Here is a 12461-nt window from a genome sequence, read left to right as displayed (position 1 = left end):
GGACTTGAAAAGTTTGCCTTTAAACCATCTTGAATCATTGCATAGCATGTGACTGAAAATGAATTTACTCAAGTTTCCTCACGTAAACAGCTTTATTAAGCAACAATGCAGTCTGACTAAACAGTGAGGATGCTAGACGCGACGAAAAAAAAAAAAAAGTGGACATATCACATCAACGTAGTCTGCATCTGGCAGAAGGCATGAGTCATATTGAGGGAGATTTAAAAAAAAAAAAAATGTTAAGAACAAATTTAAAAAGGGAAATGCCTAAACATGCTTGCATATGCAGTAAATACAAATTATAGCTTAAAAACCAGACCATGGAATGTCACTGGGTGATCTAAACGTTGGACCAAGATTGTTGGTGGGTCTTGTTTCCTGTCTGGTGGGAGAGAGACAACAGTTAGAGAACAAAGAAAAACTACTGTTAGCCGATTCAGACTGATGGAAGAGCTGACTTACTTTGGCCCAATGGTTTTGGTTTCACCCCACACAAATGGAGGAGCAGTGTTATCTGCCTCTGCAAGATGGGACAGTTACCTTAATACTTTCACTAAGTATTGTCTCAATGTCTCAGGGTGCAGCACAAAAAGTTTATATTTCAGGTGCATTTAGACCCAGACCCATTCTTAAAATGGAAAGTATTGTTTAACAGTCAGAAACTGAAGGGGGAAAAGCAGTTTTCAGACACAAGGTTCGAAAAAGGTTGACCTAGGTGAGAAATGGGATATTTCACATTTTACACAGTAGCAGTTCATCACAACAGCCCTGAACAATCTTCCAGAGTTAAAGAGTTTTATTCAGTAATAATTACTAAAACTAGCAACCAAGACCATTAACCCAGATGAAGCGTTTACAGAGGTCACAGATCAAGTGAGCGTAAGCTTCAAGCAGGAGGAGCAGTTGTCTTCAGCTTTCCATTACAAGGAAAACGAGTCTAAAGCACTTTAACGCTTGATTCACACAGCCAGGTAAGGGTTAGTCATCCTTGTGCCAATACCAAGATGATGAGGTTATAAGTCATACCTTGATCCCAATCCTCAGTCATGTTTGGGTTAACCCAAGTGCTGACTGGGACATGCCAGTTACAAGGTCCATTTGAACTTGAACTTCCATCTGTAACAGGGGTGTAAAATAAGAAATATTCACGAGGTTAAACATGATTAAATTTAAGTTAAAGAAAAAAAAAAAAAAAAAAAAAAAAAAAAGCAGTCTTACCTTCTTCCATGTCCACAGGAACTCTGTCCTCGCAGGTCTCAGTGTGGTGAGCCAGCTCATGTTTGGGGACCAGGTGGCGAGCATTAAAAGGGCAGGTTTTTAGTTCACGGGCCAGTTTGGGATGGTTCTGCAGAGAGTTTGTATAAACAATCAAACTTTCAATCATGGCTAAAGTTTCATTCAAGCCAGGAAATTACTCAAGACCAGTACCAGCTTCGCCACTTAGCAATTTTTATTCTCCCTCATCCACCAGTGGAGAAAATTTGGCTACTTTAGCGTTTTGATGTTCTGCTGAATAAAAATAATTGTAAGCACTGGTTCAGTGGTTAGATTATTCAATAGGATCCTGTTTAACTCAGCTGCATGAAATCCAGAGGCCCTTCCAAGATTTAATGTTTGCATTGTAATGGCTGCTGTGAACATCTAACAAGGCCAAAGTCTCTTATAAGATTAAAACCATCACTGGAACTACAGAAACTAAAAAACAAAACTAAAATGAGTAAACTCAATTTGACAGACTAATGTAAAATAGAAAGAAAATACAACTAAAACCTAAAATTTTAAAGATACTAGCACTTGACTCACCTTCCTGCACTTTATGATGTGGTAAGGAAAGCGGCTGGACCGGATCTTGTGGTTTTTATCAAAAGGGCACTGAAGAAGTTTTTCTGGGTCTGTGTTTCCTTTCCCATCTTTAAAAGGGGGAGGGGGGGGGGGGGGGGAGAAGCAAATGCATTAACTTAGGATTTAAAGTACTGACAACACCTTAATGTTAAAAAAAAGTTTCACCATATTCCTCCACCAGCTGTGCTGGCTCTGCAGAAGAGGTCCTGCAGGGACTGCTGGTGCTTCCAATTACAAAATTGCTCGCCATCTGTAGCTGGAATTTACTGTGGGCAGGCAAACAGTTTAAATTAAAATATAACCACCCACCCCCAAATAGACACGCAGGAATTGTGTAAGCTAAATGCTTGCACTTTGGTAATGCCAACACATGGCACAGCATTCACAAGCTGCATAACCACATTAACCCTTCAGCTCTGCAGGTGTGCAACATTTTTCTGTTACCCCAAAGTGAGCTTAACTTAGCCTGCTGGTTTGGATTATTTTTAAATATAGAGAAGAAGAAAAAAATACTCCTAATGTGTGTACAAAGACAGAAACATGAGTGACCTTAGTGAATGAAGCTAGCTCTTCCCCCCCCCCCCCCCCCAACTCTTTGTGTCTCAGTATAGGTGCAGGTGGTTCCTACACCCCCAGTTCTTCTTTGACCTGATTAAACATCCCATGATGACCAAATATTCACGTTTGACTGATATAAAGCCATTCTATATGGATAAAATAAGTCGCAGAGCTAACTCGTGGACACGCTACACAGTACCTAGCTCATCAAACGTTACCGTAAAATATGCAGCAAGAAGACCTGGCCGGTTTCCAAAGTCTGTTAGCAAAAAAGTTGCCTAGCTACTCAGCACATTGCCTGAGACACTAACACGTGAATTTTAAACACCTGCACTTAACTTTTGTAACGTTTATAGAAAATGGTTCGAATAAAGCCTAGAAGCAGTTTAAAATTACCATGAAAGAGATCCGTTTCTCTCAAAAGACATCAAACAACCAGAGCCGCCCCACTTCTTTAAATCTCGCGAAGAGTCACGTGATTTTTGGCAGTTAAATTTTTTTTATTAGCTCTACGGGGATTTTACCTTTTTCCATCCATCCATTCGCTTCCGCTTATCCTTTTCAGGGTCGCGGGGGGCGCTGGAGCCTATCCCAGCTGTCATAGGGCGAGAGGCGGGGTACACCCTGGACAGGTCGCCAGTCTGTCGCAGGGCCGATTTTACCTTTTTTCTTTTTAAAAAATATTTTTATATGAACTATGAATACTATCAATAAAATGTGCAAACTGAATCTCTGGCTTTTGGTGGAAGAAGCAGCTAATTAAATTAGTTGTCCGTGCAAAAACTACCCACTCATTTTTAAGTAAAGATGATAAATAGCATCAATAAAACATGCTAATTAAATTGCACTGACTTTTGGAAGGATTGCTAAATTAAATGAACTGCAAAAGTAAGAGTACATACAGTAGACACTACTGATTACATGTAAAATTCCAGTACTCAAAGTAAAATGCTAACGTAAAAGTACACAGCTACTGGCAAAGAAGTAGTATGAAGAATAAGAAAAAATCTGAAATTCTTTAGTGATCTTAAAAGGTTAGAAATTATTGTATTAGAGCAGCGAAAAACAACAAAATGTAATATACTTATAATAAAATACTTATTTGTAACTGGACCTATTTGTATCACATCATATCATATTTTTCTTATATTAAAGCAGACGTTTTATTTTGTGAATAGATGGTTCATTAAAATATGAAAGAGTCAGTGTTTTTAGAATGCTTATTTACATTTATAAAACAAAAAAGGTTATTTTTTGCCATCATTTTACACACTTAGTAGCATGTGACTCTTATTTACCCTGGCACCATTTTTTTCCATTACGGTAACTGACTCACTTTAATCTTTGCTGTATATGAGCGTCATTACGGTAAGTGCGCTGCCTGTCAAACATGGCGCTGTCCTGTTCGAGTCTGTGTAGTCAACTGTCTTTAATCCGACATTGTCGTCTCGGTAAAAACAGGATAACACATGGTCTTTACTCTCCCTACGTGGTCTGTCAGTTCAGGTATATATGAAGCCGATTAACATCGTCGCTTCCATCATTTATCATTTTTGTTTTACTCGTGTTTCGTAAACCTTTGCTAAGCTAGCTATACCTACCGGCTGATAAGAGATATTGAAAATAAAATTTAAAATAAAAAATAAAGTACGTTGTTGATATTTTCATCAGAGCAATTATTATATCGTGATCGGTGCATACCCCAACGATAAAGAGTAATCATGTTTAATTCTTTAATGTACAAACAATTATTTTGTTCCTTTAATGACAGATATCTTTCCTCTCTGACAGACTGCCCCTGTGTAGACACTACTCATCGTCCGAAGTCAGACGAGGTTTTGCTCGTTATGTTGCCTCCAAACTCCAGTGGGCTAATACCAAATATGAAGATTTCCTTAAAAAGCGATTTCCCCGCTTTTTTCTGCTCTATCACACTTTCGTGGAAGGTAAGCTCACGGTTTACTCACTCCTGAGGTCTCCAAAAAACTGCAGGAGAGCCCTGTGAGTGTTGTTAGCCCAACAATGAGGTTGGGAAACCTGACTAGGGACCAGGAAACAGGCTGCTGTAGTACATAGGCACCTTATATATGAAGGTTTTTGAAGATGAAAGTTGCTGAGAGAGAGAATTCAAGACCCAACTCATGATCAGAATCTGGAGTTAAAATAAGACATTTAATAGCCAGATTTCTCATATTCCATGGCCTTAATATGATCGTTTCACCTGGTCTACTAACATCAGGGTCCTCAGGGTCTTTACTTCCTGTATAGGTGTGTCTGCTTTTGTTCTAGAATTGAAAAGCCTTTTGGATGGTAGGTGAAATGTCTTCAAAAACCTAAAGAAGTCCAGTTGTCTTCTTTCAAACATCACCCCATCAGCAGCATTATATCCAGAAAACACTGTTCTTGTCCATCACTTACCCGAGCTTATTTTTTTCAGGTCTTGCAAGTCAAATTTTCATTTTACTTTATTAAAACTGCATTAAACAAGCAAACAAACATTGCATACTACATACTGTTTGTAATATACAAATGATTATACAATTACATCATTTTGTGGCCCCAATCTAAAGCGAACATCTACAGAGTACAAGCAGGCTAAGGAGTTGGTGTCTAAATAAACAGCATGCTACAAAGCACTTTGTTCTAAGAGTCAAATAATTTTTTTTAAAATCTACAGTAATATTTAAAACAATTTTTTCTGTCACTCATTCCAGGATTCAAGCTACTGTTCCGAGATGCCAAAGATATCAGGAGGATAAAAGGAAAAATGTGGTCTGATGGAGTAAAGTTCCAGGATTTGCCTTACAGGGACATGGAGAAACTCAGACAGGTGGGTCTGTTTACCACACTGCACACAGAAATATCAGAATTTTCCACACATATTAGAAATGGAGGGAATCAAACTGCTTATAGCTCAGTGAAAATGAGTAATTTCTTTATTATTATTAAATTTGTATTAAATATAATTACATTTATTTTGTTATTATTAAATCTGCAATAAGTCAGAAAAACATTATTTGATTTTTTTAATCTTTCAAATTGCAAAAGTTTGGAATATACTTGATTTTGATTGTTAATATGATGCTATTGCTTCTGAGTGTAAAATTTTCTTTTGACTGCATTCTGTCTAATGGCCAGCAGGAGGCGAACCCTGGTTGCAAAAAGAAATTCCCTTGTATAGAAATTCCCTCTGCTTTTTTTTTTTATCTGGGATCTTTTTAAAAGTCCTTTCCTTCATACATTCACTCTTAGCAAAAAAAAGTTGCGTTTTCTATCACGTTATCTACCAAAATGTGATGCATTTTGTCACAGAAAATCCAATATAATCCTATTTCATTTAGATTATCGATTGGAGTATTATTAGTGTAATACCGGCAATGGGAATTCATGTCGGGTTAACACCATCTCCATGCACACAAATAAAACCAGTTCTATTTTGTTTTGACACTAATTGGCAAAACTGTATAAAATTTTAAAGGCAAATAAACTATCATATTATTTAGTGCAGCCATCAGTTTGTATTCATTAAAAGAATAAATAGACAGAAAAACAGAATTCAAGATCAAAATAACAAATTAATATATTCTAATTTAAACTCCTAAAATGAAAAGGCTTAAATCAACCATAAAAAGAAAAAACAAACACCTACTGTTTGAACCGGTCATAATGAGTTAATTCTGTCTGGTATTAGGTTAACAGGCGTGAGGATTTATCAAGATGCTAGCACTTCATTAGGGGTGGGATGGCATGCCTCAGGAGGTAGAGAAGGTCATCTACTTTATCAGCATTGAAAAATGTGTAATGCTGATGTAAGCAATGCTCTTATTTATTTTTGGCAGCTTCTTCTTTTTGATCAGTTCAGTGGAATGTCTGTTTCCAACTCTTCTTGTCTTCTAAATCTTCCCTTTTCATGCCAACCATCAGCGTTTCCTGTCAAAACAACCGTAAAGCTCCTTTTTCTTTTGTTTTTTTTCTTGCTTGTCAGCCTCATCTTCTGCATCCTTTTCCCGATAATCCCACTTTCTCCCCTCCATACATCTCAGCCGATTCATCTCTCTGATTTTGTACGTCAGGTATTCAATCTGAGCTATCGCTCTGAGTAAATACTAATGGTATTTAAAAAGAATTTCATAATCGTGAGGACTGTCAGAGCATCCTTTAAGGGGAGGGATTAGCGTTTAGTCACCCATTCTCATAAATTAGTGTAGATTTTGGTAGAGTTTCAATTCCTGTGTTTATGGCAGTGTAGTATTTTTAGTTTATGCATTGTCAGTGTTTCAGGGCTGTAATGTCTCACAGTAACTTGGCTCACTTGACTTGTGTTTGACAGTTTCGCAGAGACTTGATCAAGGCCATCCCGCTGGTGATCATATCCATCCCTCCCTTTGCCAACTACCTGGTTTTTGTCTTGATGTGAGTCCTCTTGAAATAACCATCTCATTTGATTTGCAGGCTTATTTATGTTGCTGTCCCTGTTCATTAATCATTTTCTGTCACTTAGTGTGCCTCACTCTGCTAACAACACCTCCTCCTGCATCGACAGGTATTTCTTCCCCCGTCAGCTCCTGATCCCTCACTTCTGGACTCCCAGCCAGCAGCTGGAGTTTCGGAGAGTGTACCACTCCCTCAGAGCTCGGCACCACTGGCCGGTGCTCAAAGGACTTGAGTGCACGAGTCAGCAGGTCAAAAATGGTCACTTACAGAGACAACTTAAGGACCTGTGTGCAAAAGTAAGTATCGGGAATGTGTAGCAGTACTGCTTTCTGCTTTCAAAGTACACTAATCATTCACGAACAGTTTTTACAGTGTGGCCCCTTATAATGTTATCTTCCTGAATGTAGCACGAGTTATCAGGGAATAACTAGATATTATGTCTCAAAGTAACATCCTCATTAATGTCAGAACCAAAGATTTTTCAGCCGAACATTGCCCAGACATCACTTTTCTTCTACTGTCTTGCACTAAATCTGTAGCATATCCTGCCAGCACTCTTCCAAAGTTAAGGACACGCACACACATCCTCTTGGCCGTGCACATGATGTAAGAGAAAATGTGACTCATCAAACTGATCCATCTTCTTCCCTTGCTCAATAACCCAGCTTTGCACTTGCATAATCACTAAAGGCTATCCAGCTGATGATTTGGGTAGATTTTAGTGGTGGAGAGCCGAGAGCATGCGCACTATGACCTGTCTGTGGTTATTGTGCTCCATGCATGTGTCCTGTCAGCTTTCTTGGGTGCTTATAATCTTGTAAGCACCCAAGAAATCTTGTTGCTTGTCTGTGCTTGGCCTGCTTCTAGTACTAACCCATGCTTATTGGGGAAACACCTGATACCTGTGGTTTGAAGATGATCTGTGCAAGTGATCTGGCCATTACAGTTCTGTCTGAGAGATTCTTATGCTGTCCAATTTTTTCCCCACTTCCATGTCGACTGTGAAAACTGACTCCTCACTTGCTATTTAATGTATCCCCCCTCTTATTAAGACAATGGAAATCCTCACTCTAAATTGTCAGTGGTTTTAAAATAGTGCATTGTTTTTCTGCTCTGCTAAGTATTCTTTCACGCAGTTTTTCACTTCAAACTTTGGACACATAGCTGGGATACTTGGCCAGTTTGCGAGGATAACTGTCATTTCTTTTCATTAGAAAACTACAACTTATTTGTTAAATTTTAAACTGTTCATTATGGATGCACAAATAGTAAGTGCACCCTAGTTCTCATTCTTCAGTTTAATAAACATTGCAGGAGTCAGTCATGATGGTGCCTAAACGCCACAAAGTTTGGCTGTGAACTGTGTGAAACAGTACAGATTTGCAGATCTGTTCATTTCTAACCAGTACATGTATGTTTGATATTTGTTCAGGTCCAAAGTGGAGCAAACCCCAAAGCGTCTGAAATCCTTGCTATCCGAAGCCTGTTTTCTGGACCTCCTTTGGGTATAAGGAGAATGAGCGTTGATCACATGGTCAGTAAAACTCCTCCAATTTTCTGTCTCAGTTAACAGGAATGCAAAAGGCTTAGTAAAGCCTTCGTATTCATGTTTTTATGGCTAATCAGAGACACATCAGCCCGCTGCTCTTCTTGACGCCACGGCTCCCCGGCTTCTTGATTGGCCAGCGGCTAAGCAGCCACGGGCTGGAGTTGCTCCAACTGGACCGGGGCCTCAGCAGACTGGGCGTTCACCAGCTGAATGACTCTGAACTCAGACAGGTCCATCACTCTCCATGACTTTATATACTGAGTGCCTTCCTCTTTAAGCCATTTTATAAATACTTGATGTTTTTCTCCTTTCAGGCTTGTTATCTAAGGGGCCTCAATGCTGATGTTCTTGGTGTTAACCAGTGTCGTGAATGGTTGTCCCAGTGGCTACAGGTGTCAAGCTCATTGAAAGGTATTATTATTATTTGGATTTGCAGTATAGATTCTTTTTTTTCTGTCACCTACCCTAAAGATTTTGATGAGAGCCAAAGAAAAATGACCAGAATTGTAATAAAAATAACTTTACCTGTTTCCTTAAGAGGATTTATGTGAAGAGAAATTTCCAGACAGAATATTGCACAGATTTCTCCCTAATAAAGTAGCTGAGACTTGATTGCTTCTACTGTGCTTACCTGTATAGTCAGCCCCAAAATGTCCATAATGAGTCAGAAAAACCATGGATTAAAATAAAACAAAATAATAGTTCAAAATGTAAGTAAATATGAGCCTAAACTAAAGTTCTGGCTTTATGCATGTGTATGTGGAGCACAATTTAGAGTTGATGTGCTTTGTGGATGCTGTGGATAGCTGAAGTGCAGCACATCTGTTGGATGTACACTGCTCAAAAACATTAAAAACACTTTGAAAGGACATCCGAAAAGAAATCGTGCTAGATATTGATGTGGACTGGGTAATATGTTAGGAATGAAAGAATGGCATACTGTGTGATGGACATGGAAGTATCAACCTACAGAGGGCTAAATTTAATGACACCCTGAAAGTTAAAGTGAAAAAGTTATTTAACAGGCTCGTCCTTTTTGCCAAAATTTAATCGATCCCGGTGCTGCTGATGGGTTAACGACCTTCTACAGCCTGTCCCCTGGAATCCACCTGTTCTTGAGACTGCACTGAAAGACACAGCAAAACTTCTGGAAATTGTACACATTAATGTGCTATCCTGTAGAAGTGGGACTACCTGTGCAGCCTCTATAGGGCCCAGGTATTGCCTCATGTTACCAATAGTGAGACTGACCCAAGCCATCGAGTGAAAAATCTGTCAGAAAAGATGAGAAGGGTAAAAATGTCACTTGCCCCCATGAGGTAAAATCATTCCTATTTTCATGGTTGTCTCATTGGTGCCCCTCCAGTGCACCAAAAAAGCTGAAAATGGTTATAAACACACTCTGCTACTTAACTGACCAGATCAACATCCCAGAAGTGTTCCTAAAAGGTGTTCCTTTAATTTTTTGATCAGTGTATAAGGCTTAGACTGTCCCACAAATCATCTCTGTTCCAGTTTTACTAAACTCCAGTGTATCTGTAGCCAAATGAGTGGAATGAGTCTGTACTGCTATTTGACATGATTCCAACAGATGGCACTCCACTTTTTGTTTCGGTAAACCAGGGGTGTCAAACTCCAGGCCTCAAGGGCCGGTGTCCTGCAGGTTTTAGATATCACCCTGGGTCAACACACCTGAATCAAATGATTCGTTCATTACCAGGCCTCTGGAGAACTTCAAGACATGTTGAGGAGATAATTTAGCCATTTGAATCAGCTGTGTTGGATTAAGGACACATCTAAAACCTGCAGGACACCGGACACTGAGGCCTGGAGTTCAACACCTGCCCTCTAAACAAATGAAACACCCTGCAGATAATGGCTGATGAAATATACTGCATGTTTATCTAACATATAAATCATCTTTATGAAGAGTAACCAAGCCTTTCTCCTTCTATGTACTGCAGTAGTATCAAAGTAGCTCCAGAAACGGTCTCACTCAAGAACATGTGTAGTGACAGAACAGAAAATTATTTAAGTTAATTCTTATTTGAATATGAAGTGTCTGTTTGTACTTGAATGTTAATACTCAGTTCATTCACTGATGCAGGACTTTACTCTAAAGTTAAACATTTAAAAAATACTTAATCTGAAAGGGCATTTAATTGGAACCAAAATTCAATATAATTCAGCATTACCTGTGCATGTTGCATTTATTGTTCAGTACATGACCCTAGATGATGAGCCGGTGAACTTTCTAGAGGAGGTGTTTGGTGCACAGCTTATGGCCCTAACAAAGCAGTGTGAACAGCCTGATAAGTGCACAATCTGCTGCTCTACAGATTTATGCCAAGTCAAGGAATAAGATTTTTTTTGACACTAACAGCATTTTTTGTTTCTCTCATAATTCAGAATCTGCTGACAATTACATTTGAGCAGGCTTTGCTTTTAATCCAAGTACAATTCAGAATGAGAGCAAGAGGGATTGCATTTGCCAAAATGCATCTGGAAACCATCAGGCTATTGTCTATCTTTTTAATCAGCTTTATCAAGATATTCTGCATTCTTAAGTAGCGGCCGGACACAAAAATCTTGGCTCTTTTAGGTTATAACGGGAGGCTTGAAAAACTGTTTAGAGGCTAAATCTGCTAACTAGCTAATGTAATAAATGCACATTGTCTCCACACATTAAACAATATAGGAACTACTTGTTCTATGTACAATAGTCAAGACAAAATATCCACTACCTTTTGTGACTTAAAGATCAGGCTTTGAGTTATATTTAAAGCATTTTGGGGGGTGCTTTAAAAGACCTTTTAAGTATTTCCTAAATGTTGCATGATTATTTTATAGCTATTACATTAGCATGTATTTTTTACTTTCATTTTTGCAGACTCAGAGGTGTCACTGCTTTTGCACAGCATTGTGTTTCTCTCTGCAAACTACCCAAGTGGTCCCAGCCATCACTGACAGGAAGCCACATGCTATCTGCTGTTGTGATTATACTCTCTTACGTGCAATGAAAAGCAAAACTTTCCAAGAGGTTTTCAACAGCTCCTTTTTGGAAAGTAAACAACATTTTAAGGGTGTTTTTGGCAAGAAACCATTTCTATTCAAAGGATTTACCACAAAAAAGAAGCCTTTGCAGTTAATAGCATTTAAAAACAAGATGAATCCATTGTCATCTATTAGACATTAGTGCTATACTGGTGATGTGGAAGTAATGTAATGATTATCTATTGCTATATGTGAACCTTGTTTGCATGTGTGAACTGATACATGTTATTACACTGTTTAAGTTCAGCAGTTCTTTTTGTTTGGTGATATGCTCAGACACATTCCATTTAAAAGAATTACATTAAGATGGGCATGTTTGTTTTTACATTTCACATCAAACATGTCCTGTGTTCTTTCATGCCAGTACCTCACTTTGTGTTTTTTTTTTATATACTTTGAATATTGTTTACCATGATCAAGGTTGTGGGTAACAGGACTTGTGGTGGGTAATGTGGAGATGAAGAGGCGTTATAACTTGGTTGACGTCAAACAGCAGTAGACAATATGAAAGTCCCTGAGAGTAACTATGTAAAGAAAAAGCCCACTGGTGGCCCAGCTGTAAAGTCATTGAAGCTTGCTTGTGTGATGAGATGCTGAACGTCTTGCACGTTCTCAAAGTTTTTGGTTTGTGGCACAGCACACATTTCTGACAAGATATCACTTTATTGTTTACCTTCTTATTTTTTTGAAAGGCTGGAATGACATTAACTTAAGTGCAAAATTTGTTGTAAGCCCTTCGCCTGCTTTCTGGTTACTCCTACGAAGAGGAAATTCCTGTTGTATCTGCTGGTGACTTGTGTAAGTGTAAAACTGAACATGTCATCGCTTCCTGTGCCTTTTGCAAGAGCACACAGAGTTTATCTGAAATAGAAGATGCAAAAATTATGTTGTGTTTTTTAAGATTTTTTTTATTACTTGCTCTGCAAATGTTCAGTGTTGTGTTGTGCCAATATTATATACAATATCTTGGAAATGTGTCTGAAATAAAAATCTTAAAGGTGCATTTTCCTCCTGTATAACTTTA

General features: G+C 38.5%; 2 protein-coding genes across 3 annotated transcripts; one reads left to right on the top strand and one right to left on the bottom strand.

Moving 5' to 3' along the window:
• Nucleotides 1–72: 72 nt before the first annotated feature.
• On the bottom strand, nt 73–3011 carry gtsf1 (gametocyte specific factor 1). 2 transcript variants are annotated; one of them, XM_085392915.1, is made up of 7 exons: nt 2925–3011; nt 2008–2108; nt 1804–1910; nt 1219–1345; nt 1027–1116; nt 463–520; nt 73–382 (listed from the first exon to the last, which is right to left on the bottom strand). In XM_085392915.1, the coding sequence occupies exons 1-7, from the start codon at nt 2936–2938 to the stop codon at nt 307–309; spliced, it is 573 nt and encodes a 190-aa protein (XP_085249041.1). In that variant the 5' UTR covers nt 2939–3011; the 3' UTR covers nt 73–306. The 2 variants fall into 2 exon arrangements, with proteins under 2 accessions (XP_085249041.1, XP_085249040.1); XM_085392914.1 differs by having other exon boundaries at nt 2797–2935.
• A 665-nt stretch (nt 3012–3676) lies between these two features.
• letmd1 (LETM1 domain containing 1) lies at nt 3677–12402 on the top strand. The gene is made up of 9 exons (XM_085392912.1): nt 3677–3906; nt 4192–4346; nt 5115–5230; nt 6731–6813; nt 6944–7130; nt 8267–8368; nt 8461–8613; nt 8698–8794; nt 11274–12402. Exons 1-9 carry the CDS (start codon nt 3791–3793, stop codon nt 11348–11350), a joined length of 1086 nt encoding a protein of 361 aa, XP_085249038.1. The 5' UTR covers nt 3677–3790; the 3' UTR covers nt 11351–12402.
• Nucleotides 12403–12461: the final 59 nt, after the last annotated feature.

Source organism: Rhamphochromis longiceps, linkage group LG20, assembly GCF_057381845.1.
Source record: "Rhamphochromis longiceps isolate RC_006_pf linkage group LG20, R_longiceps_female_GT1.1, whole genome shotgun sequence".
NCBI lineage: Eukaryota > Metazoa > Chordata > Actinopteri > Cichliformes > Cichlidae > Rhamphochromis > Rhamphochromis longiceps.
This window is presented reverse-complemented; position numbering and strand designations above follow the sequence as displayed.

Excerpts from the sequence above, each read along its gene's own strand:
- gtsf1 (XM_085392914.1), bottom strand. The coding sequence starts at position 2,828 with ATGTCTTTTGAGAGAAACGGATCTCTTTCATG. Across the intron at positions 1,117-1,218 it reads TCCTGTGGACATGGAAGAAG|ATGGAAGTTCAAGTTCAAAT; the intron begins GTAAGACTGCTT and ends CCCCTGTTACAG. Across the intron at positions 383-462 it reads ACCAAAACCATTGGGCCAAA|ACAGGAAACAAGACCCACCA; the intron begins GTAAGTCAGCTC and ends CTCTCCCACCAG.
- letmd1 (XM_085392912.1), top strand. The coding sequence starts at position 3,791 with ATGGCGCTGTCCTGTTCGAGTCTGTGTAGTCAACTGTCTTTAATCCGA. Across the intron at positions 5,231-6,730 it reads ACATGGAGAAACTCAGACAG|TTTCGCAGAGACTTGATCAA; the intron begins GTGGGTCTGTTT and ends TGTGTTTGACAG. Across the intron at positions 8,614-8,697 it reads ATGACTCTGAACTCAGACAG|GCTTGTTATCTAAGGGGCCT; the intron begins GTCCATCACTCT and ends TTCTCCTTTCAG.